The following is a 25,790-nucleotide window of genomic DNA, read 5'->3' on the forward strand; positions in this document are numbered from 1 at the left end:
CTTTTCGTTTCCTATTCCCTCCACCCATCGCGCATTCTCTTTTTCATCCGTTCCCGGTGGCTCAACCCTATCGTTGCCGGCGCTTTCTCTCGAGAGTATTAATCCGCGTAACCTACATGCGAGGGCTGCGCAAACGATGAAAAGAACGACGATAAAACCCGTCCGTGTGGCCGTGTATGCAAGACTCAGCCGTCGACGACGACGTGCCACGCGTGTCGTAAAAATATGATGGCCGACTCGCCCCGTGATTTCTCCATTCTCTGACGCCCCGAGGAAAATCCGAAGCTCGCGTCTTACGCGACCGTTGATCGTTTAATACCGATGAGCAGTCTTCCGAGACAATGTTCACCTGCGAGGAAACTCTTGTTTACATTTCGTTCGAACGATCGTACGTGGGAATGCACAAACGATGAACATTTGTTGTTTATCAGTTTTTCGAACCCTGCGAGGGTCAATGCACCTTCGAATTTGCGTTCGACTGTTAAGTGGCGCGCAGGCGTTCCTTAATTGCTTCGCGAATACCGCTGTCGGTTGTTGCGTCAGTGACAGGTGCGCGAAGCGGGTTTTTCGCGATTCTGTCACCTGCAGACAGCCGTGCGTTCGGTAGCTACGGGATAGTGTTCCCAGGGTGATTTGTGCAGGCCATACGGCAGCTGTTTTGGTTGCAACGGGACAAACAACACAATAGTCGCGGCGAACTCTGATTTACTAGCAGTTACGTCGATCCTCTCCACCCTCCACCTGGAAAATATTTGTTACGTAACTGGTAAATCGGAGTCGATTTAATCTCCATGAAAATAGCTAGGATCTATCCCCCTGTGCTAGATCAACTTGTTATGCAACTGTAAATTATCGGCGAATAGTGACTCCATTTACCTGTCCTTTCGCAGTTTCATTCGTTCTTTATCGCCATTCAATTAAAAACGTACAGCGTGTATTGCCAGTCGTATTCGAAAAATAAATAAATAACGTAACCTCGTCGAGCATGATTCATCGATAGAGCTATAACGAAGGGATCCGTTTGCTCCTTCTATGTCCGTATGATAAATTCACTGTTCGTGTCGAGTCCCTTTCACGGAACGCTCTGCGCAGTCTTAGGCAAATGGCTGCCACAACCAATCAGACAGGTCTCTTTGACGGAAGAGGTCTTTCAGCCCTCGACCTGCAAATTGAGGGTTAACCACCGAGTGGAGAGTAGGAAGTATCGCTGCGCATAACGAGGAGGCGCGTTGCACGACCATTAAAAGCAATTCCTTCGTTTTAACGAACCCCCATAACACCATATTTCTCTTCTAAACCGTTCGAAGGGTGAAATTTACGTTTTCCCGCGTTACGATTCACTGTTGCTACCAAATATCGACGTTATTACCGATGAAACGCGATTAGGTCTTTTTTTTTTATCGCGACAGCGTCGACTACTCCGCGGGGATCGTAAATTTATAACGTCGGTCCCCGTCGGCCGCCATAGAAAATCGCAACACGGTCCATGTATTGCCCGCCGGGGGCGGAATTGATACTTGGGAAATAAAAATAAAAGGCAACAGAGCGTGGAACCACGACCACCCCGTGTCGTTGAACGTCACAAAACGAAAGGGATGCGAATGGCAGAGGTACCGATAATTGATCATGCGTCAATGGATGACATTTTACTAAAACTTCAAGAACAGGTGAATCCAATGAAAGTGGGATTGCTCGTTCAGGACTCGAAGAATATTTTTATTATCGATGCACGCGTCCGTTGAAAGGACGGCATCATCCGCGAGGCTAGGGTGAGAATTAACGGGCCTCTTCGGATAGAAGAATTAATTTCATAACTGACGCGTCCCTTTTTGTACCACCCTCTGCGCTGAATATTACAGAGGGTTGATCCGAACAGACGGACGAAAAACCGATACGTTTCCATCGTTCGGACGAGTGCCGAATGCCTGGCGCAAACAACGCCTGTAAAATGGATTTGAAATTAAATTAAGTGCTGAAACGCGCTTTTAATTGCACGTCTTTCCAGCTGCTGCACGCTTTTACCATATCCGCGAGAATCGAAGTTGTCCCTGTACTTTCTTCTCGAGAAACCTCACCCATTGACCGAGTGGTACGCAAATGATAATCAAATAAATTAACTCGGTAAGAAAAAGGAAAGCTGACCTCTCGCGACGTCATTCGCGCTCCCGTTTCCGCAAACGTTGATTACGCGCTTAGAGTGTGAATTTAATTAGTTTATGGATTCGATGAATCAATTTCATTAACACGAAAATTACGGCGTGCATTGTCGTGCCGCGTTCGGTTAATAACCAGTAATTACGTTTCTGCTTACGAGCGACGAGTTAACCGCAATTCGGGGCACGCGCGTCCCTGTAATTCGTTGTAAAATGCGACGGCAATTCCTCGTCCCGATTGTGTTTTGAGAATCCTCAAATCCGCAGCGTCTGTTTTGCCGTGTTTCCGCCAGCTATTCCCAAACCGTTTCTATCTCGACCCATAAATCGAACGGTATCCAGTGAACGTCAATATATTGTCAGATTATACAGTTTTTGCGATATCGCGCCTAATGCCCTTAAAATAATCCCGATGATCTCTATTCACGCGATATCCCCTGTTAATAGAGTCATCGATCGTTGGATGTCATTTCCCAGGCTGCCGGGGTCGGCGTGGATGAGATACCCGATCGGATGTTTCTTTTTTCCGACCCTTTGCCTCGATACTTTCAGGAAGGATCACTCTGGCTCAGGATCCGTCAGCGCTATTGACCGAATTCCATAATTTCTGTATATATCAACATCCAAGTATTTTTAATAAACATGTAAACTATTTAACATGTTTGTTTCGACCACGTTACGTCTCCTATATTTCTCCTCCGTCAAATTCGAAAGGCAGACCTGTTTATGGAAAAGTCGGGATCCATCTGGTAGGCCGGAACGAAAATTCCGGCCCTTCGGCTCGATATTTTCCGGAAGGATTACTCCAACCCAGGATCGTGGGAGTGGCATCGACCGAATTTCACGATCGGCAGTTTTCACGGCGAGCGAGCAAACAATTTCGTGGCCGCGGGAAAACGCTCGCGGCCGCGTAGCTCGTTTATTCATGAACTGTTTACGGCGCGGATTAACTCGCATTATTTCGTGCAGGGGGGCAGCGATGGCGCGGACGGGGGAGGGACGAAGAATGAGTTACCGGTGTGTTCCTAGGCGAGTCGCCGGGAAAACGCAAATAAAAAGGAGAATGGAAAATCTTTACGACGCGCGAGATTTACGGGGAACTTTTTGGGCGAATAAAAGTTTCCCGGTAAATCCACATCTGGCAGCGGTACCGATCGCACTGACGGCTGAATCGTGGCCCGTTTCGCAGTTAAGGCGATTTTCCGCGGAAATTTTTCGGAAGAAAACACCTACAGCGTTGATTTACCACCGGCTTTCGCGAGCGCGCTCACCCTCTCAACCCCTCGTGTTCGGGCTCGTGCACCGTGGAATTTCATTTCGACGGCGACGACCTCGTAACGCGACGCTGGAAAAACCTCCCTCGAATGTGGAATACAAACAGGAAAGTTTTCGGCGCTAACCCATTTTCCTGGCCCGAGAGAAATGGGGCTGGGGCGCGCGTTGCGTTGCGTCGCAATTTATACGGGCGACGAGACTGTGTCTTGCGCCTCGCGAGCTCTCGCTTCGATATCGTAGCGTTTGGATCGCCAACGTGGATGTTTGTTTCTTCAACTAGAAAACAAGAGGCACTCGCAGGATATCCTTCTCGCTAAGGGTTGGATGTAAAGTAGTACGTGTAATCTTACCCTCCTAGCTAGAAAGCTAGTTCCCATCGCTACATCAGCGAATGTTGACCGAGCGGTTATTAATCCTTGATATCGAAACAAAGAGGGTTTGCTCGGATAAAGTAACATCAAAGTATAAATGAGCTCCTCTGTTCGCCGACAAAGAGCACGCCGGTACTTTAATCCTTCCCGGAGGATCGCAAGGATCGACAGTCCCCGTCGTTGCGTCACACGTCGTTCCAAGATCGAACAGACCGCACGACCATCTATCCCTTCCACGAAACATCCCCCGAAGTCCGCAAATGCACCCTTACGCCCGCTCTTCTGTTCTCAAACCATGAGAGCCCCTGTAGGTGACGTCACTCGGCGCATGATTGGCCGAGGTAACGATCACGTGACCACTCGCTTGGCCAGTGTCTGGGGGGTTGTGGAGTGACTAAAGGAGAGGGTGGCGGTGCGAGCGAGGCCAAGGGATGAACGGAGAGGGCGAAACAGATAGAGAGAGAGAGAAAGAGAGAGAGCATGGAGGTATCGAGTCTGGTGGAAAAAAGAAGTCGGTTTTACGTCGGAGCGAGAGAGACGGTTAGAACCGACGGAAGAAAGAAGGGTGCACAAGAGGACGAAGAAAACGAACGAAGGGTTGGAAAGAAAAAGAGGGGGATGAATAAGTCGATGGTGGGGGATGATATTCCGTGCGAGAAAAAGACCGAGAGGTGAGTGTATATACATATATATAGACGTGTGGATATAGAGGTTGTGGGAGTCCCCGTAGTGGGGGAAACGCGGGATGGTAGAGGGTGAAAGAGAATTGTTGGAAGGGGTTGGAGCTGGAGGGGGTAGCCGCGAGTCTCGCCAGTCACTGCGACGACCGCGACGCCCCAACGTCTCGGGGTGCCATTTGTCCGCTACTGACCTTAAAAATCGTCGTAATTTTCCTTCGACACCTACTTTGCCAATCTCGGGACCGATTTCAAAGAAAAGATAAACGAAGAGCTTCTTCTCGCGCTTCGGGCTATTTTCACGGACGCGAATAAAATGCGACGGACGGGCTCGACGTAGGCGCGAATACGGGTAACTGTGCCGAGAAAGAACTCGAAACCCGCTCGTTGTCGTCGCTTTATCGTCCCACGGAGATGTGTTAGAAAACTCGTCTCGCCTCTGCCTTTTTTGTTTCCATTTCGTCCGATCGCACCGGGGAATCCACGTAGCCGTCTTTATCTACTCGCGGAGAGTCTTTCACCTCGCGAGAAAAATGAGCTAACCTCGCGAGAGGGTGGAAAGCACCGAATCGTTCGCGCACGAGTCTCGCTTCGAGAACCAGTGGGGCTATCGAGGACATTTTTATAGTTGTGTTAAACGACCACGATGGTTCTCCACGGAATGAATCGTAAGTTACATGTCCCCTATCGTCCTCCTCTCAAGCATATTCCGTGAGCTTTTTCCCACTCGTGCCGTACTTGTCGATATAAGCTGCACGCTGTCCGAAATCGGTCTCGCGTGAATCTCGGAAAAGGGAAGAATTAGAGTACCAATCTGCATTGTGATAACGTTTTCGATACCATAATAAAAGCTCATTCATTCGCCGTTATATAGAGTCGAGACAAGTCTTTGTAAAACAACAAACGTTTAGTTACGAATTTCGAACGGATAACGTAACGATTCTCAAAAGCAATTCTGCTTCATGCTTCATACGGTCACGCGATGGTTCAGATCTCATCGAATATGCTTCTCGTTCCTTCCTTCCGTGTTGATGTATCCGCGTACGATTAGCGCCGAGTAGAACCCCTGAACGATTAACTAGACCCCATTGATGAACAATCTCTGTGTCCGCATCGTGTGAATGTTCCCTAGACAAAGAACCTTCGCCAGTTTAGTTCTAATGATTCTAGTTTCGGCACGAACACGAACACGACAGGGAACGCTTGCGATTACCCGAGACTCGTCGTTTCGGTGATTGCAACAAAATTGCTGGCGCGCCATCGAACTAACAGGTCTCGTTTGTACGCACTCCGGCGTTGTTTTCCGTCGAGGGTTTTTCCGAGGGAGGCCCTCGAGGTCCTCGGCACGTATTTCCGCATGTGTGTCGACCCTGACCAGTCGCACGCACGAAAAACGGGCGCGTTTCGTCGCGTGACCAAGAGGGGGCACGCCTCGTTACTCGTTGCACACACGTTCGATCACGCGAGATCGGAACGACGTGACGGAAACCGACGGACCAGATACGCCTGACGAATGGCGAAACCAACGAAATCGCGACCTGTTTGATCTCTATCGCGTCGTACACTCGCTTACGTGCCCCAACCCAGCACAGTTAAAAATGCATGAACGTGAGATCACCTCTGAATCGTCGACTTTGTTCTTATTTTTACCTGTTAAGGTGAAATTTTGTTAAAACAAATGGAGAAACCATTTTAATTGTAAATTCGGCTAGTCAGTACGTCGAAACGCAAGAGTTATACGATCGAACTTGCACGGAAACTTATCGCGTTGCAAGAATATTTTTCAAGCTCGATTATAGGAATTCCACCTCTCGCGTTCAGCTCCGGTTCGTTGGATTTCAAAGACAACGTTAAAAATACTCGCCGAGCTTGTCTCCGTGATCGATCATGGGGTTAGTCTTGTTCAGTTAACTTTGGAAACATCGCTTCCTACTTTTTACATTTTCTCCAAGTTTTATGTATATACGTGTCTTTATTTAAAACAATTAACTCGGAAGAAACGGGGTTAACGAGCGACTCTTTCCGACGATTGACGACCAGTCGTTCCACCTGTCCTGCACGCGATGCTGCAGTCGATTCCGTCTCTTTTCCGCGTCTATCGATCACCCGTTGGTTGCCAGGTCGAAACGCCGAAAGGAAACTGAGAAAGATGGACGGGAGAACGTAAACCTTGGCGAACGTTCTTTTTTTTTTCCCTCGAGCGGAAGAAGCTCGCGGCGATGAAGAGTAGGAAAGTGGCGAACGATGGCACTTTATGGTCGACAATTATCGACGGGGTTGGACCGAGGATGTCTGGAAAAGCGAATTTCCCCGACTCGTAAAATTCGCGCACTCCGAACCACTCCCGGCGCACCGACTCGCCACGATGCATTAGCTAATTGTTGCATCGATATCGAATCGATTCGTGCAATTCGTTCGTCACTTCCGACCCTTCGTCATCGAGCTCCCCTTCCCTCGTGCCTACGCCACCTAACGCCTGGGGGAAATTTTTCATTGGAATAATTCGACGTAACGAACGTCGATATCGCCGTTGGCTATCTACTAGCTTTGTGCAATTGTTCCCGAATTCGCGAACATGGCAATTTTTGACACAAAAGAATCTCGATTGCCGTAGGACGCCCGGAGAAATTCCCGCAATATGCGAGGTTTCCGCAACATTTACCCAGCATATTGTTCTCGTGCTCTTCGTACGATGATCAGTTACTGAGAAAATCATTCGATGAAAAGTCTGATACAAACCTGTCTCAAAGGGACAATTACTAGATCGCTAATTACAGACGAGCTTCTGCTAATCCTTCAACGTGCGACAAAAATTGCAATTTCCTGCGCATTGATTGGAGCTGTGACGCACCGGTTAATTACCTCCAACGTATCCAATCCGTCCGTCATTTCCGTTCACAGTACGACTCACTTCGAGCCGTTCTCTGACCGGAAATTGGCGCAAGTAAATTTGCCTCGATAGATACCAAGTAACTTAACGCGCCTGTAATCCGTATCGAATCCGAGGCACTCAGGAACGCGTTGCCATCGTGGAATCAATGCCGAATCGAGGTTCGTATGAACGTCTACGCAATCGTGTAACGTGACTGGTGGATTATCTGGGTTCCTAACCAGGGATGCATCGTTACGAAATAATGCAGTCTATAGGATAAAGAGTTTCGCAACCTACATATTGTAACGAATTTACTCGTTTGTCGCGGCCTAAACTTGGTGAAACATTGATAGGACTCCTGGAATTGGACGCACCGCACTCCTGAGCGACAAGGTGTTCGGTGGTTCGTAAGGACGAGCTCTGCTTAAAATTGCAAGAGCGCGCCGAGTGTTTCTCGTAAATTTTATCCGACGGTCGAGTCACGTACATACGATGGTTCTCTTTGTTAAAAAGCCTCAGGCTGAACGAGCCAAGGCCCAGCCGTCTACGGAAAGCTATCTCGGTGGCTTCTTATAAAACACAATTACGAGTCTTAACCAAGTTTCGACGCACTTAATTACTCGAAAGTTAGGACGGGTAGCTGCCTACCACCCCCACCCCCTTCCATTTTCTCCATCCACCGTGACATCGCCCTTCCGACGGTGGTCGGGGCTTTTCACGGGGCGACACAGACTATAATAACGAAGACGGGAGGTAGTTCTGACGTACACCGCGCCATCAGCTATACCTATCAACGCCGAGACGCTGCTCGGAGCGCTTCTGCGTCTGTCGCAACTAATCGGCCGCGGCATTAATAATATTTACGAAAGTTTAGACATTTGAAACGTGTGAAATACTCGCATAGACGATTGCGATGGTAATCGACTCCCAGAGCTAGGAGAATTCCGGGACGTAACATCCGAGATCTCTTCAGAAGGTAGAACTGTAACGTATTCTCCGTGAACATTCCTGAAAACCACTTTCGATCGTTCGTATCGCAGACTAAGCGTCTGCAACGGCTTAGCGAGTCTCCTAACGCGTCACCTGGTTTATCCACTTATCCAGTTTCCGCGAACGTAACGTTAATTCCAGGTTCCACGTGCCAGATTCATCTTTCTCACGCGCGAAAGCTTTCAACGTACGCGGTATTCCGCCCGCGGTCCGCCGGTTGTTTTTGCTCAAATATCATTAATCCTGCGAGCGTCGGGATCTAAATCTCCCCGCTGAACCAACATTGCCCCCCTCCCCCTCCCCCCACCTAAAACCGAGACTTGGCGGTTTGCTGGGGCGCGCGTGCCTCGGTAACTCGGGGAACAACGCCGACCGCGAACCCGAAATTTCTCTATCTCATCGCGGGGGCGAGCGGATATGAACGCCGCGAGAGACTGGCCCCAGGGCTCGTGTTTCCTTCTCGTCAGGTACGTCTTCGGGTCTCGACCGTAAATTTCCCTGCTCTCGTAAATCGTCTCGAGCCTGCTCGAACAGCCATCCCGCCACCGGCACCGCGCCGCGACGCGCCTGCGATCCCTCGCCTGAAATACGACCACGGCACGCCCGCGGATGCATGCATGCATCAGACACGGTGTAACGCCTCGAAGGTTTGTTCCATGCCTCGTTCGAGGGGCACGCAACTCGCATTCCGTAAACGGGAGGCGAACGGAATCCACGCGATGCATTCGCGATGAGCCGTCGCGATTGCGTCTGCTCGCCCGTACCGACGACGAGTAATCCGTTTCGCCTCGTATCGCGCGACATCGTTAACGCTATGCTCCGATTTTATTTGCCATCTTTACTCGCTCGCGATAACGACAAAAATATACAATTTTCGAGCAGCAATTGCGCGATATTGCGAAACGTGTATTTTCATCGTCGAGCTCAGTTTTCTCTAGCTTTCGTTTCGGTCGTTTCATCCAATTATGCCAAAGTACGAGTAGAGAGTATGGAACTACGGTATCAAGTGTAAGTTTATTTCGTCTGCCTAATTAATCCGAACGAAGCAGCCCGTGCATCGTCGCGGATTCGTGTATTCGCGCGCGTCGAGACGTTTCCGCGGCGTGTTTACGGTAGTTAACGATATTTACCTCGATGGGAATACGCCGGATGGATTAATTCGCGTTAAATTCGACTAAAGCACGAGGATTACGTGGCGTGAATGCGGACAACCGTCGCGCATGATTGAACGGTTCCGCGGCGTTATTGCGCACGTTCCCGTGGACGTATACGTATGCAGGTTGCATCGCGTAACGCGAAACGAACGAGTTCCTTGAGGCGCATCCGCGATGAGCAGTTCCATCCTTGCTTACCTCCTCCGTGCTCCGTGTTCCGGGATTAATATACTTTCGCTGCGCTATGCCGCGAGATAAGAGGCATCCGGTGTATTCTCTTCGCCTAATCTCCTATATCGTCGCGCGCTCGCTCGTATGTCTCGGTAATATATGGTATCGAGATTAACGCGGGACCAAATTTACGTTTCGTAATTTTCTGGAGCATCTTGCTCGGAGTCCCGGTAAAAAAGGAATATTATCGAGGACCGTGGAGGTAAAAAGACGTAACAAAATTCCAGAGACCGATCGAAACGCGAAGGGGTTGGTCGCGTCCGTAGGGGAGGAAACGACGCTGGTGTATCGCGATATCCGCGAAACGATAGCTTGCCGATCAGCCAGGCATTTTCCTTTCGCAATATCTGCCGAGACAAACAAAAATTTAATATGTATTTGTCCGCCGCGGCTGCGGCCTGCATAACTGGCTACGAGGAGGCAGGAATAAAACGGTGGAGTGAGTGGCATCCACGCGAAGAGGGGTCGAACGTGGCAGCTTCTGGAGCCAGCAGTCGAACACGCAGTCGTACGAGTCAGCGCGACGACATTATCGGTTTCGCATCAACCCTAGTTTACTCCGTCGCATGTGACGACCCTTTGCTCTTCACCCTCTCTCGGGCACCACCCTCTCGCGCCTGCTTACACGTGTATCGGCCTGAGTAGCGCGCGCGTACACGACGATAAGGGTGGCTTTCGATCCTCGGCGTCTTCGACGTCGACGCTGAAGTCGCTTCGTCGTGATGCAGGGTTCACGGTAGGATGAACCTTGGAATATTTCTTTCGAGACTCCCCCTACAATGATATCTCCAGATACGTATAAATTGACTCGCTATCCTCTTAACGCAAGGCACGTCTAATTTTATCGGGTTTCTTCGAGTCCACATACGCGTCAACTAAGCCACGGGAAAAATGTAAACTTCGCAAGAATAAGGAAATTGAAAATCATGTTTCAAAGGGTATCTTTTTAATGCTTTTTTATTTTTGCTCATTGGTCTCAGAATACATACAACTAAACATACACGAAGAAATGAGTGTCACATCGTGACCGTTTTCTAAATTTACCCCCGTACCTACATACATTAGCTTACTTACCATTGTTTCGCCCTACCACTCAATCTGTCCCTTTTAAATTTCGCGACGTTTTTCTCATTGTACCACCCAAAAGTGAAAGATTGTCACTCTTAAAAGTACTCATGTTCGATGAATAAAAATTGCGTTTCACCCCCGTAGAACCGCTATAACGTTAGCATCGGGTCATTCGACCGGCGAATGGAGACTTGATTTTACGCGAAGAGACGAACGACCCTTGCACGGCGTGAAACAGGCGCGGGGAATGGTTGTCGCGTTTGTCGCGCGATCCCCGCACGCTGGGGAAACCGTTGTCGTTCGCGCGAGTCACGCCTTTACGATTCCCTGTTTCACCCTCTTGATACGACCCGCCCTCGAAAGCCAAGAGGCTACTTATTCAATATTGTATACGTCGGTCCGTGTTTGCGCACGCGAATTATATTCCGCTTTTCATTGCGCGATAAAACATGGCGGGAATGAACGCCGTGCATGCCACTCCTCGAGAATTGCTGGCTCGTCGGACCGCTTGCGCAAACGGAGCGCAAGATGAAAGGGATGTCTTTATCCGATACGTCAGCTTATCTTGGGTCCCCTGTGATTCTGCGTGGGCGAGCAAGGTGAGGGTTACACGGTTCTGACCTTCGCTGACGTCGGACGTAAATAAAGCCGACCACATTTGCAGTCGTTTCGAAGGGTTGAAAGGTTATTGTTGCGACGACGCGAACACCCGAGCCGAACGAAAATATTCCCTGACGTTTAAACGAGCTGATAGGGGCGATTTAATATTAGCTCTCCAGAACCGCACTCACGATGGTTACGTTGCATATACTTTGATTCGAATGGTTCTTCCACAGAAACTCACCCTCTCCCTTGTTACACTTCGATTACCAGAGTAATTACCACCCTGTACTTCGTTTCTTCTTTTTCATTTTGAATTTTTCTAACGAAGACCTCGAACACGTCTGAGGGCTCGTTCAGTCGACTTCCACGGGAGCGGTGCCCGTAAATCCGACGGGCTCTCGAAACATTTCCGACAAGCCGCAAGAGTGTCGTAATATTTGACATAAAAGTGGCATAATTCGGTCGTTGGCTGAGTGGATCAGCCAGTCGTTGGATCTCTCGACTCGCTGGAAATTTGGACCGCGCGAGAAGACGAGTGCGGAAAAATAAACGGAGGAACCCTCGAAACGAGTATCTCGACGAACTTACTCGACGAGTTACTTACGAATGCGTCGAGTACGCTCTTCCGATCATAGGGCAACGAACAATTTTTGCGAATTGCACGAATCCCCGAAGAGGAGTCGTTCGATTAACGAGACAAATTGACTAAATGAAAGGGCTTTGTTCGCGGCGAGAGACGGCACCATTCGCGATGCTTTATTCGGCTTTCCTGGAAGTTTCAGCTTCCGGGCCAAAGGAATCGCGAGAACTCGGGCTGAACGCTGATCTAGCTCGTCCGTGTTACATCTATCGACGAAAGTACCCGGGTCAGGACGAAGGCACAATTTTTCGAATTAATGGACTCGCCTAAAGAGAAGAACGAAAGCCAAGGGGCAGGAGGACGGGGGCGAGGTGAAGTAGACCGGGCCTCGGCTGTTCATGCATAATACATGCCACGCGCAGCAATATGTCGCCCTTGCTGGCTCCCTTGTTTTATGAATCCTTCTTGTCCCTTCAAACCGGCTATCTCGACTGCTTTCAAGCCTCGCCGCAGTTTTTCAGTGCCTCGGGCTAGGGGACGAGATACGTCCTTGTTTTCTTTTCAGAAGCACGATACTCGAGGTCCACTAACCCGATACTCGTCCTCCTTCAAAATTATTTTCAATGGCTCCTAGATTGTTGTCCTCGTAGCTTGAATGCTGGAACTCGTGGAACAATTTTAGTACCCCTTGTGTACGATGCTTGCAAACAGAATGACTCCTCCAGAACACGGAGGCGAATCCAGAAGAGTAAATATCACATGTAACGATATTCGTAAGTTTCGAAGATGAACTTTATGAACTTTATGAGCTTTATCGTTCAGTATCGCCGCGTAATCGATCTCTGTCGCTTACACGGAGAGTATACGACGCGGTTAGAGGGGGACATCCCGAGAAAACCGAGGTGGAAACCAAAGGGAGAAAAGCGAAGACGCTTGGGAGCGGCGGTGTATTCCTTCCAGAATCCTTGGTCCGTTTCCGCTCTATGACCCCTTCCCCGGCTGTTTGCCTTCTAGCCCGAGAAAATTTATGGCAAATTGTTTTAACCGTCGGCGTGGTAGCACCTGGTGCACGAAATATACCCAGCACACCGGCCTGCTGGAAGCAGGCGTGGTCGTGTAGCAGATTTTGCGAAGGCACGGAGGGCTGTGTCTCCTTTTTTGCGTCTCAGGAGCCGAGCACGAGAGGTGACTCAGTCGACGGGGGTGGACTTCCTTTATTAGGCGACACACACCTGGTATTTTCTATCTATTAAACCTGGGAACGGTAATGGTCGATACGGTGGAAGCGTCGGATAATTAGAAAGGGAGAGTGTAATCCTATTACCGGCCTGCAAAATTATTATCGTCGTAAAGTCGGCGACTACGGTCCCGCGAGAGGCGGAGACTCCTCGGAGGACGAAAATCTCGAGGAGAAATGAGGGAAAACCTCGTTGCAGAGGGGACAAATATTTTCTGTCTTGTCGGAGAAGAAAGGACCGTACGTTTCGCCACTTTATTACGTGGCTTGCACGAAGTTTCCTACCTATTAACTTCCGTGGCAAGAGAGAACCAGTATCCAGCTGCAACTTTTCTTTAACGCTCGTACCTTGAGGTCGAAAGGATCAAGAGTAGTTTGAAAAACGACAAAAGAAAACGAAAAACAGGTGTAAGGAAACATTGCTGCCTCGCGGCGCGATGGCTTACTTCGTAATTTTGCTCGTATCGCTTCGTAACAACGTGCATGTTCCGGACCTGAATATCACCACGAGGGGACTAATTATAATTTGCGTAACGTTTGAGAAACACGGAAGAAAATTAAAAACAATTCAAATTGGTTAACCTTAGCGTTTTGCCGCGTGGAGGGCCCTCTCGAGAACACTCAGCTTTGAAATTAAAAAATTAACATACAATGTAACGGAATGGCATCATTTCCTAAACCCTGAGAGCGTCGAGGAAAAACTTTGCCAAGCGGCTCTATTTCACACGAGGTCAACCCTCCGTTAACCAGGACACGTTTAAAATTTGAATCTAAAATACAGTATTATTATTATATTACATGCTATTTAAGTCACGGTTTTAAGTTGAAATTTCGCTTCTTCCCAAAAATACCCAAGTGGCGGATGGAGGGTGAAATGAAGACCAGCGACATTATTTCGGTGAGTTTTACGAGATTTCTAACCGCGATGTGTCGCGATACGTCCTCCAGCGGCATTTTTAATTACGTTGAAATGCGTTCTGACGCGACGCGCGTGCGCTAGTGCGGAGTTCATGGCACGGCCAATTGTTTCCGGAACGAGGCAAAAGTTCATCGTCGACGGAGACTACCAAGGCGAGATCCCGTTCGCGGTGATATTGCGGAGGACGGCGTGGCGGCGAAAGCATCGCCGTTTCAATTATTAAGACAAAAAGGTGGATTCCTCGAGAGTCTGTGGAATGTAAAGCTCTGCGACCAGGCACGCCGAACGGAGAAAATTGAAACGCTCCGAGATCCTTGAATGACAAAGATTCTCGAAGAAATTGGAGCAGAATGTGACGCCGAGGGATTAAGCCGGGGGACAAAGCGTTGTTTGGCCTGGAACAGCCGCGGACAAGAGGGAAAGGGATAGGGAGAAACGTTACCCTCTCCGCGAGACGCGAACCGTTGCTCTCCGCGCCGAGTATAAAACGGCTCGGTCGTTAACGCGAGGGCGATACGCTCGGAATATTCCCAAGAATTCGCGCAACACCGAACGATACGCGGGGATTTATTCGGCCGACTAAACCGACATTAAAGGTTGATTTATAACACTTAAGAGGATAAGAAAACACGACGGAGCTGGAAGCGAGCAGCGACTACTAACTAGAATGAAAAATGGCTTCGAAGAAACGGCGAGAGGCTTCGGGGCTGCCGTTGCTATCCCGCTGAACGGTGAAAATTTCTCCAACACTGTCTACCTATGATAAAAGTTCGTAAAATTTGGATCAAATGTCGCCGAATTTCCTGGTAAACCTGTATAGATTCTGAATTTTTCCGAATTACAGTGGTTGAAAAAGTTGGCAAATTTGCAATGTCTGGTCGAAGGGCTGTACGAACGGAGGGATGGGGAATGGGGTTGGTCCATTAGCAGCGCGTCGTGAACGGAACGCGTGTTTTCGGGGAACGCCGTTCTGCAAGCTGTGCAATGAAAGCGCGGAACCGGAACACTCGCGTCCCTCGTGGTCCTGTCGACGACAGGATTATGCGGGGAATGCAAGCTGGAGGACGATTACGCGGTTGGATCAGAGGGTGATCCGCCTCTGGAAAGACATCCGAGTAGCGTATTTCGAAATACTCGAGCACGTATAAGCGAATGTGTCCATCCGCGTGGACTCAACGGTACAGTGAGTCGCAGAAGTATTCGCGTTACCTCGATGATATGTTTTTAGGGCACAATGTTACAGAATTCTTAGGAAAATTTAGTCTGCCTGGCAGAGAAAAGTATTGGCTGTAAACCCTCTGCGCTCGAGACATTTTTCTATACAATCAAATCTTGTCCATTTTTATAATAAATTTCTGTAAAACCATAAACTTTACTTCGAAGAAAAACATCTACGAACATTCGTGACTCGATGTATTATTATTTCAATTGGTAATTAGCAGTATTCTGATGTAAGTGAAATCGAAATTGTACGTTCAAAAAATCACTTAAATTACGCCACCCGAGCGCAAAGGGTTAAAGTGCTGAATATCCTTGGTATTCAACGGTTCGAAGTCAGCAGTTGAGGAAGTCCAAATGCTTCTGCAACTCGCTGTATATTGTGTACATGTATACGTATTATCCCGAGAATTTCGTGGATTAGAGGGAGAAAATGGAAGCCCTTGCGCGGGTCTGTCGAGACTCGAAATGTACCCTTCGAGGGTTACACCAACCGCAGAATATTAATACGTCCCGTGGCCTGCGTGACTACGGTCCCTTGGATGTCGCTCAAGCTTTTTCTGACTCAGCCTTGGATACGTGTGCGCTGGGTATCGTCCTGGAATTTATGTTCGTCTACGTTTTCCGCAACGTGTTTAACGATAAAAGGAACGCGAGGATAACGATCTGGTAAATAGTCTGGAATCCACGTCTTTGCGATAAAAAGGTTGGGGAGGAACGGCGAGGGATAAGATAAATTTTTAAATGTCTGATTTAAACGAGTTCCTTGGTCTTTCGAGCGGTGCAATCGCCATTTTAATTAGAATCCTCTACGTTTCGACGTACGTAAAAGGCCCTCTTCAGAAGTCCTTCGAATGGTATATTTCCATCTGAAACAAGCATCTAGACTAACATTTCAATCCACCTATTACAGTTTGTTACGAAGAGCGCTACATCGAAAATCGATCGAAAGTTTATGGTAGATCGAACAAGCTTCTTTGCTGCTACCGTACACTACATCTAACTTGAAAGGAAATACGAGTTTCTTGTCATGATGGCATCCGAGGAACGGGAACAATGGTAGCAGATCCTTCTTCCGTTATCTCTAACGAAACGATGGTTTCAGCATCTTTGAAGCGGAGAACACGAGCTCGTGTACGCTGCACGGGTGTCTAACTCGCGCGTTTATTAACCCCCGCCCCCGGCGCTGTGCTCCGAGCTCCTCTTCTTCGGTTGGTGTTAAACGCGAGGAAAGAAACGAGAACTCGGAGTATGCAATAAAGTCTGCACGGCGATGGAACGGAAAGCGCCCTCGTGACGAGAATAACATTCCGATAGGACTCCTCATCGAACCGAACTTCCTACTTCTTTTCCTCCGTTGAGTTCCCAGTTTCTTTTCAACGCACCTCCGTCGCACCCTTCCCTATCGGCTTCGTTGTTCTCGCGCCCTCGTTCTCGCTTCGCGACTCGTACGCTCGCGCTTCTGTTCCTCTCGGTCGCTTTGCTTCTCTCTATTGTCTGCCCTTCCCCTCTGCCATCAGGTTCACCCTCATCGGAGTTGGCACAACCACCTCCCATTCAAATGAAATTACCGCCCCACTTTTCCGAGTTGCACGGAGATCATCGGCCTGGTTAGTTGCTCGGCATCGACTCCTACCTTCCAGGGTAACAAAGCTGTCGCACACATACCGACGTACACGTCACCTGCGTAACGATGGGAACGATACCGATTCAATTCCATCGATACCTCGTAAATAATAATCTACCATCGAATTAGAACGAACGCGTCGATTGGTACTTCTACCAAAGTACCGATACTACGTTGCTAGAAAAAGAAACCTTTGCAATCGATAGAAATGTTACCTAACCGTACACCAATCCATCGCTAGGAGGTTCGCGTAGTTAGTCCCGAAACGCTCGAGAAATTCGCGAGTGACAGTGACGAGGCTGGATCGACAAACTCACACAAAGAGGTAAAAGCTTAACACATCGAATGGAAACACGTGTTTGCTCTTCGCCTGTCGCGTGCAAACAGCCGCGCGTGAACGTGTCTGTGATACGCTCACGAGCGATTTACCGCGATCTCTCTGCTCGTGTTTCTCCATTGGTCCTCGCAGCCACCTCTCCGCGAGGATTCGTCGAGCTGTGACCGCCGCAATCCGTTCGTTGCACGCGCTCTCCTATGGTTTCACCTAGCGTCCCTCCCAACGTGATCTGATTAGCCCTTGATGAAGGGTGACCTGACGAAACGCTCGTCCACGAGATCTTAGAATTAGTTCACTGCGAGATAAGACGAGCGTCGCGAGGCAACTTTGATCCCCGCTCGAATGTTTGACTTGATTTCGTGGAGACGTCTCGGAGTCTGCCACCCCTACCTGCTTTAGGCACCCTAACTCCAACTTCATCGAATTACGAAGGCGATTCTGCTTGCACGCGTTCCGAGCCACTGACTTGGAGGAAATATCCGCGAAGCGTCTCTCCCGATAAAATTTTCATAAAACTTGGTTTAACACGTTCACGCCGGAGCACAGTGCTTCGAGTGAATGATCAAAGTGGACAAATTTCTGCTATCTATGGATTCTTATAGGAAATTTTACGCTGATTACGAATATACCCCATGTCCCTATACTAAAAGTAAAAGGAAAATGTTTCTCTCTCCGAAGAAGACAAATAGTAGTGCCAGTGTGAATGTTTTAAAACAGTTCTTCCCAGGTAACCACAAGATAAGTGGGTAAAATTGTATATATTAGTTCCGTGTGTACAGGGAGCATAAAGTATTCCATGACTGGGCTCGAACTCTGTCCGTACGATGTCGAACCTTCGATCGTAGTTTGCAGGCTATCGCGTTGCTTGAAAGACGAGTCAGAGGTGCTTAACGTCTCAGAGGGTGAATACGATCTTTATCGTCACCTATCTCGTAAACTATTGACCGCCTATGCAAACGGCCAAGCTGAGTCGAAGGTCTTCGGTTTCTATGTACGTACAAAGCTCGTGTTCCGTCATCGTGAAACACCGAGGATCCAGAGAGTTTCGGTCTGTTAATTTATTCTCATCGCGTTAACTACGTTCTATCGATCACATTACATTCGCTCCAATTAGACGAACCAACCCTTTCACGTTCTATTTTCTCCCGGTCTTGACCTAACGGGGCAGCGTTACCAAAACGACGTCCAAAATGTCCTCCAAAGACAACGGTCAGGCTCGTCTCCGTTATTCAGCGTCGGCCAATCACGAAAAACTCGGTGGCCCAACTTGCGGCATTGTTATACCGTAATTACCATTCCGTTGTCAAAGAGGCTAACACGCCGGCAAGAGCGGATTCCAGTTAACGGAGGCGAAGGTACCCCGCAGGCTCCCCTGGGTCTTGCCAAAGCATCGCCGGGCGTTTTAGCGTTAATTCGAGACAGCCGGAATCAGGGCCATTGTTTGCTCTATCGTAGGTCGGGAAGAAACGGGGACGGAAAGGGGGACCATCTGCGTCGCGTTTAACGTCCGCTCGGTCCAGTCGAAATGGCGCGAGTTGCCTCAAGGGTCGCAGTCTCTATTAAAGCGGGATGGCGCTGCGGGCCTTGTCAGCAGATCAAAACACGGAGATCGAGCCCCGAGTACACCCGGACCGTCCTACCCTCTTCTCGATTAGAGTATAACGCAGAATTGTGCGAGCTGTTTGCTCTATTGCGCGTAGCTTCTCGAGAGTCACCAATTGGGCGTGGGTATCGCTGCAATCCAAAGAGAGGATCATCTTTCGCTTGGAACAACGGTGTACGCGTGCGTGTATCTCAGCAAGTTAAGTAAGATAGCTGACCTCGGTTCTTGTTTCTTTATTCCTTTCTTCTACCGAAGTGTAGCCTTCCCCATACTGCCTTATCTTCATTTTCTTTCACTATGTGCATGTAGTAGAAACTTTCTTAGATAAAATATACTTTGTACGTGTTTCTCCGCGGCCAACGCGATATTTTTTACTTATTGATTCTATATAGTAGAACAGAAGAAGTAGAATAGCACCCTATCCTGGGTTCATCCCTACCACTCAATATTCCACGCTCTAGCCATCGTGTCAGGGATTTAATTGAACTTCCTTTGAAGTTGAGACACTATTTAGCCTTTGCGAACCGGACGAAATAATTAATACGCTTCCGTACAGCGTATCTAAACTTGTTTTATGAAACGAGATTTAATAAAATGCAATTAACGAATAAGTCGATATTCCGTTCAAATGAAGCAGACTCCTGCTTTAAAGCGGTGAAGCCATTTCGAGTGGGTTGTTGAATGCCTAGTTTGGGACGCAGCACTGTAGGAACGGTGCGGAATACTTTCCGAAGTGTACTCCTTTGCCGAGTCCCGGGGAAGTGGGAGACAATTCGCTAAATGAAAGGAAACGAGGACGCCCGGATCCATTCGTAAGAAGCATCAACCTGGTTCGGAATCAAAGAATCGAAGTAGGACGCTGGCACGATGATGATCCTTTAATGGACAGGATCCCGAGGCCGCGATTAAAGCACTGCATAATATAGGAACGCGTATTCCAGTTGGCTCCTCGGGGGAGCTTCAATCCCGGATGCTCCTATTTGCTCGCCCTAATCGACAACGATGGAACACGGAACGTGTCTCTCACTCTAACGCGCGGTTCGAAACTTTAATAACATTCTTATCGATAACCGTTCCGCTCCTCGAGGTTAACAAGCTGCTTACCCGCCGCGATCGATCTTCCAATAACCCAGAAATCAGTTTTTCATCCTCGAAATATCCGTTCGACCACTTTGAATAAATTACAGAGCCGGTGCCCGTTCGCTCGTGCTTCTACCATTTTGCTCCGTCGACAGGTGTCCACCTACGAGTTAAACAATTGTACGCAAATGTTTGATACACGATGGTGGAGTATAGAGGTATTCATGGCGACGTAGGCGGTGCACCCCTTTCCTTTGACCGCGCCTCTACGGAGACTTTCGAGGATTCCCGGGTTTGTGATATCCAGGGGGTTGGTTCGGCGAACGATTAGGTGCTCGTTCGTAGACAAGCTCCTATGGATTAAGAGGGTAGGTATCGTCGGTAACAAGATTATCCCGTAGAAGAAGCACGAGCGAACGGAAGGGGCGAGGGTAGAAGCGGGGTCGCGAGCGCAATGGACTGCCACGGATGGATGTTACCTGGAGGGTGGAACCCGCGTGCTCTAGTTGAAGCCCTATCCGTATAGGTGTCTGCTGTAGAAACGAACGCTGATCTCGTTACCGTCGAAAAAACACACGGAAAAGTCCCAGAGTCTTGGAAAAAAGAAGAGAGAAAGGGTACCGTAAGAGACAAAGCCAACCGCTTCATCCAGCTGCACAGAATCGATTCTACGGAATTTATCAATCTCCCCTACGACTCCACGGAATTTATCCCGAAGGGATTAAAGACGATATCTTTTCTTTTATTACAGTTTGCACTAGTTCAATTTATTTAGACGAGAATATCTGGTGCCAGTACTTCTTAAGAGGTTAATCGAAGTAGCTATAAAAGCCATTCGATCCGTTCAAACGTTGGCACGTAGCCATTTGTTGCCGTTTTACTTTTCTTCAACGCCACAGCTGCCTGTCAGCCATTTAGGGGAACGATCTGCGCCATTAAGAACATCCCCTCGCTAAGTTTCCATCGATACGCACTCGGAAACATTCGTCCTCCTGGCGAGAAACTTCCATTCTGAACGAGAATACAAACTTTACCCCGTGTCTGAGAAAGTTCATATCGGAAGGGTCTGTCGCTGACCCTGAATCGTTCTCGACTGAAACTTTCAATCGACTTCTCCCCGACGCCGACGACAAAGAATTTGCATGTACCCGACGATTGTCTCTCTTCGACAAGAGAAGGATGTTCCCTCTCGAGAACGAGTCTTTATTACACGGTACATTTAAGAGGGTCTGCCCGCGCGACTTATGCTTTTCAGGAACAATTTTTCAAATATGTAAATGCTTCTTTGTTCGGTATAATCAGTAGCGAATACCAACTACGATGTTTTCTAAGGACTAAAAACTTTCAGGTATAACGTTAACACGCTTGGCCTTATTTCCCGTTTGGTTGAACCGAAAGTACAAGAAGCCAAGGAAAAGTTTTCCGCTATCGTGAAATATCCTTTTACACGACTATTTACGATTAACATGCACGGTGCAGGATGCGAAGATGCTGGAACATACTCCTTCGGGCTCCTTCCTTATCGCTAACTCGAACCGCGGATAAGAACGTTTCTGATCCGCGTAAGCGACAAGCTGGAATTAAGCTTGGAAACATTTTTGTACGATCGCCCGTCTCGGGAGGAATTCGTTCGCGTTTTCTTCACGGTCGGTTTTTACCGTTTCGTCGGATTATGATTTTATCCCAGCGCCACGAGAACATCCGGGCCCGGCGTCGCTCGAGTCGCAACATTGATGCTCGGTTCGTTTTATACGGCAACCGTTTACAGAAAGCCCCTATTACGAATCGCGATAAGCGTCGGAGAATTGAATAAACTCGTCTCCGTTGCAGCCGCGTTACCCAGTGAAAGAAGCCACGCTCTTTCTGCGAGAATTCATGGTAAATTGCTAACATCCACGCCCGGGAGGCAGTATTTTACATGAGAAATTTTCGTTGCCGTCGTGAAAAGTATTTTTATGCGACCTTTACGCGGAAAAGGTTTAAATCGGGGTGGCGAAAAGTTTCAGTGATTTTTAAACGCTCCGTGAAATATTTGGTTAGAGTTTGGAAACTTGTTTTACCCAACGCGACGATGAAAAAAAAGTTGCGCGTCTATAAACGCTTCCTCTCGAAGTTGGAAATACCTTTTGTGTACGGCACAGTATATCGCTACACTGCCTGGAAAGTTCATAGATGCTTGATATTAAAACAGATATTACTCTTCCTTCTGCTTTACACAGTATCTTACATGTTCGCGATACGTTCTACTACGTATGTATGTGTTTTATTGTGTGTCCCCGAGGAGTTTACATGTCTTCCGTTCCCATCTCCCAACTCTGTATAATACATCTTCTCTTTACACCATTTCTTAAACGTTGTTAGGCCTAACCCAGGCGCTACTCTTATCAACCAAGACTTTCGCCTTACATGAGCAAGTTTCTATTTTACCATCGTGTAAACAATACATATTATTCGCTAAATAATATTCCAACGCGTCTCGAGCCCAACGCTGCGCCTGTAATTTGTTGGACATCGAAAAAAGAAGAGAATTCAACCGCGAACCCCTTGTAAAAGGATATTTACAATGGCTGCAATTAAACGGCTGACGGCGTCGATCCAGGGACGCCCACTGTTGCCCTTTTCATTCTGCTCGACTCAACGAAAACGACAGGACGGGACGGTCGATGATAAATTCATCGACGCGTTCGTGACGTTGAATCGGATCCGCGAATTCGTTTCCACAGAAAACGCAACTAATCGACCACGGTATTAATTAACGAAGGAATAGCTAATTCCTTTGGATTTCAATTGCGCGGATTATGACAGAATGCGAGACGCGGCTCGTCGAGCAGCTTTTATCCATATTTCAGTAAACATTGCTTGTGGGCGTCGCATAGCCACGGTTGACAGAGGGCCGTGTGGGACGAGTGCCATATGAACACACACGCGGCACAGGGTGAAATACAGGGTGAGTCGCGAAAACAAGGCAGAATACTGGAGATTGTGTCAAAGTTGAAAATTAGATTGATTATTCCAAAAAGATATAAGGCCCAGATCCTTGGGGTGCAATTTATGATTCAGCAGTGATAATTTGAAAATGTGGAATTCTTCTGTTTCGTTAGATATAGTGGTATCAATGGATCACTTTAATTAAGTTTCCTTTGTAAACGTTATGTACGCTACAAGGAATAAACTCGACGCTTGAGACGACTACAAACCATTTTGCGTTGTTTGACGCCATCTCCTATCGTCGATCTTAACAAAGATATATACGCGTTCTGTTTCACGTGACTCGCTCTGTATATCCTGCGACGTAGTATCGGCTGAAACAGTAAATACGAAAAGCGCATCGGTCCGAAGCCATTTATAGGTGAGCTTGCGAGTGTTGCTTCGTCTCTGCTTCTTCGCTTTATGTCCCCATAACGTCGTGTAATTACGACGCTGCCTTTCGGAGGGTGGAGTAAGTATCGAGGGAGGGTTGACTATATCCGCGCGGTGACAAATATTGACTATAAACTGTCCTTACGGTACAATCCAGTAATGCTCGCTGGAAAACGTGACATTAAGGGGTTACGTCCAACTTGGAGTCCCAAAATGATGTAGGAATTTTCTATCGATGATATCGCTGTCGATAGTTGTTTTTTTTTTTTTTTTTTTTTTTTAAGGCGATCTCTCGGAAAGGGTCAATACTTTGTGGCTGGCTCGGAGTAATTTTTTTTAGACAGGAAGCAGAAATGCGACCCTATACCCAACAGACCGCTATTATCCAAGGAAAATCTAGTTAGCGGTTTGTACCCAACGAGGGTGTTGCTGAACAGACACCTCGAAACTGATTTAAGTAGACCTCTGTGTTGGTTTCGCCAACTATACCTAACCAGGCCTCGAGAACCGAGGGTGGCCACTATTGTCACCTCTCGAGGTTGTATTTTAAACCCTTTGCATTCCAAGAATTTTCTCATACTAGCCAAAGAAATATTTTTTTCATTTTGCTAATTCACTTTCCGTTAACATAAATGAAACTTGAACTGCGTTGCGCTCCGTATTATAATATGTATGCCGTCGACGCGAATGGAGTGCAAACGGTGTACGTATGCGACGGAAATCTCTCGGTCGTTTCATTATTTCCTACATGTTCGACCTTTCGATCTCACTGCCAAGGCGATTGCCAGTCTGGAACCGATACGAGCGGATTATTGCGTTCGAGCGGGTACGCGAGTCACACGCGCAGGTACCCGTTATCGTAATTCGATCGCGCGACGAACCCTTTGGCACCCTTCGCCTGAAAATCGACGCAGTTCTCGTGAACGACCCGGGTTGTCGAAAGAAAATCCTACGGATTGTCTTCGCAGCAACGGGAATCTTGAGGAATACTAATACTATAATAACGTACTGTTTCGTTCAAGGTGCGATGAAACTTGCACGATGGGAAACTCTGTTTAGTTTTGTACTCGAGTAAATTTTTAGTAGTAAAATCAACGCGTGCACGGTGCACGGTTCGCAAGTACCGGCCGAAGTAGAAACAGCGAGTCATGGTCAGCCATGCGTAGGTACGCGCGGCTTTAAAATTGATTTTCTCTATTACCTACAGCCATGGTTGATTGTTACGCGAACTGCGCACGAGAAATTATTGGAAAATTGACGCTGCCCTCGGCAAGCGAGCTCGACGTCGACGTCGACGGGAAATCGTACCTGGAGATTTTCTTGCGACCAGTGGGGGTCTCGCGAAATATTCTCGCGCGCAAATTACGGCTGGCCACCGCGCGGTGCATAATCGTCGGCCGCGAAACGTCAGCGATATATCATAAACTGCGTGAATTATTAGCGGAGAAACTCGACGGTAAATTAACACGCAACGTGGTTATCGTTTTATTGAATTATTCATGGCGGGGAACGATACCGGCGAGGCCGAAGTGCTTTACTCCAGCACGCTGGAACGCGAAGTTTAATGCGCCGGTATCTTTAACAAATTTATCCGAGCACGTTACCTCCATTAGCGTGGCGGTTCGCTCCCGCGACATTTGAAATACAGCGTGCCGAACCGTTCGTAAAGTGAACTTCGTCGAACGTCGAGTCATCTCTTGTGGCGCTTGCCTTGTTTGGAAATTATAACATCGATAATACTCCCCTATTGCGTCATGCTTATTTAGACGACACACAGCAAGAGGATGGATACTCGAAGATCATCTTGGTCGACTTTGAATGGGGTCGAATTCCAGGACGGATGATTAGACGATCGACCCGACAGCAAGGAAACGGGTGCAGATGGCTAGGGTGAAATAAAAGAGCACTTTTTCTTAATGATTGGAAGCCCCATCCATTAAAATCCTGCTTACTCACCGAGCGTCCCGCCATTGTCCTAATTAGTCACGAAGTCCTCGAGTGGTTCTCGTCCTCTACCTGTTTTCTTTTTCGTCTTCCTTTTTTTTTTAATCCTCTCCGTCGTCTTGGCTGGCGTCGCCAGCCCAGGATATCCTGGCAATTATTTCTTTCCTCTCCATCTAATAGCCCCGGGGACCGAATTGCTACGAATTAAAGGTATGATAATCCGGCCGAACTTGAATAACTTTCGATGAACGTTTTGGATCTCTCGTAATAAGTGGCTGGAAAGTAACTTTCTCCGACGCGGATCGAAACGACGATCGACAATTAAATGTAAGCCGATGAATTTGTCAAATCGCTATTAAATATAAAAGCGTGATATATAATTAAACGTTGCAATTCAGAATGAATTTTATAAGCTCGTTTGCGATTGGATCTTTGTATGCAACTGTTTACACTTACGTAATTATTCCAATGGATTTCCGTTTAATTACATC

At 48.0% G+C, this 25,790-nt stretch overlaps 1 protein-coding gene across 6 annotated transcripts in view; it reads left to right on the forward strand.

Moving 5' to 3' along the window:
- LOC128873776 (protein Fe65 homolog) overlaps nt 1-25,790 on the forward strand; it is a 133,040-nt gene that overhangs the window by 41,213 nt on the left and 66,037 nt on the right. The window contains exon 1 of one of the 6 annotated variants that reach the window (XM_054117612.1): nt 4,613-5,144. The exons of the other annotated variants lie outside the window; for them this stretch is intronic. Within the exon in view, the coding sequence (XP_053973587.1) occupies nt 5,123-5,144 (22 nt within the window). The 5' untranslated portion in view covers nt 4,613-5,122. Of the gene's footprint in view, nt 1-4,612; nt 5,145-25,790 lie in introns of those variants that run through there. 6 annotated transcript variants of the gene reach the window in all.

Source organism: Hylaeus volcanicus, chromosome 3 (genome assembly GCF_026283585.1).
Source record: "Hylaeus volcanicus isolate JK05 chromosome 3, UHH_iyHylVolc1.0_haploid, whole genome shotgun sequence".
Lineage (NCBI taxonomy): Eukaryota > Metazoa > Arthropoda > Insecta > Hymenoptera > Colletidae > Hylaeus > Hylaeus volcanicus.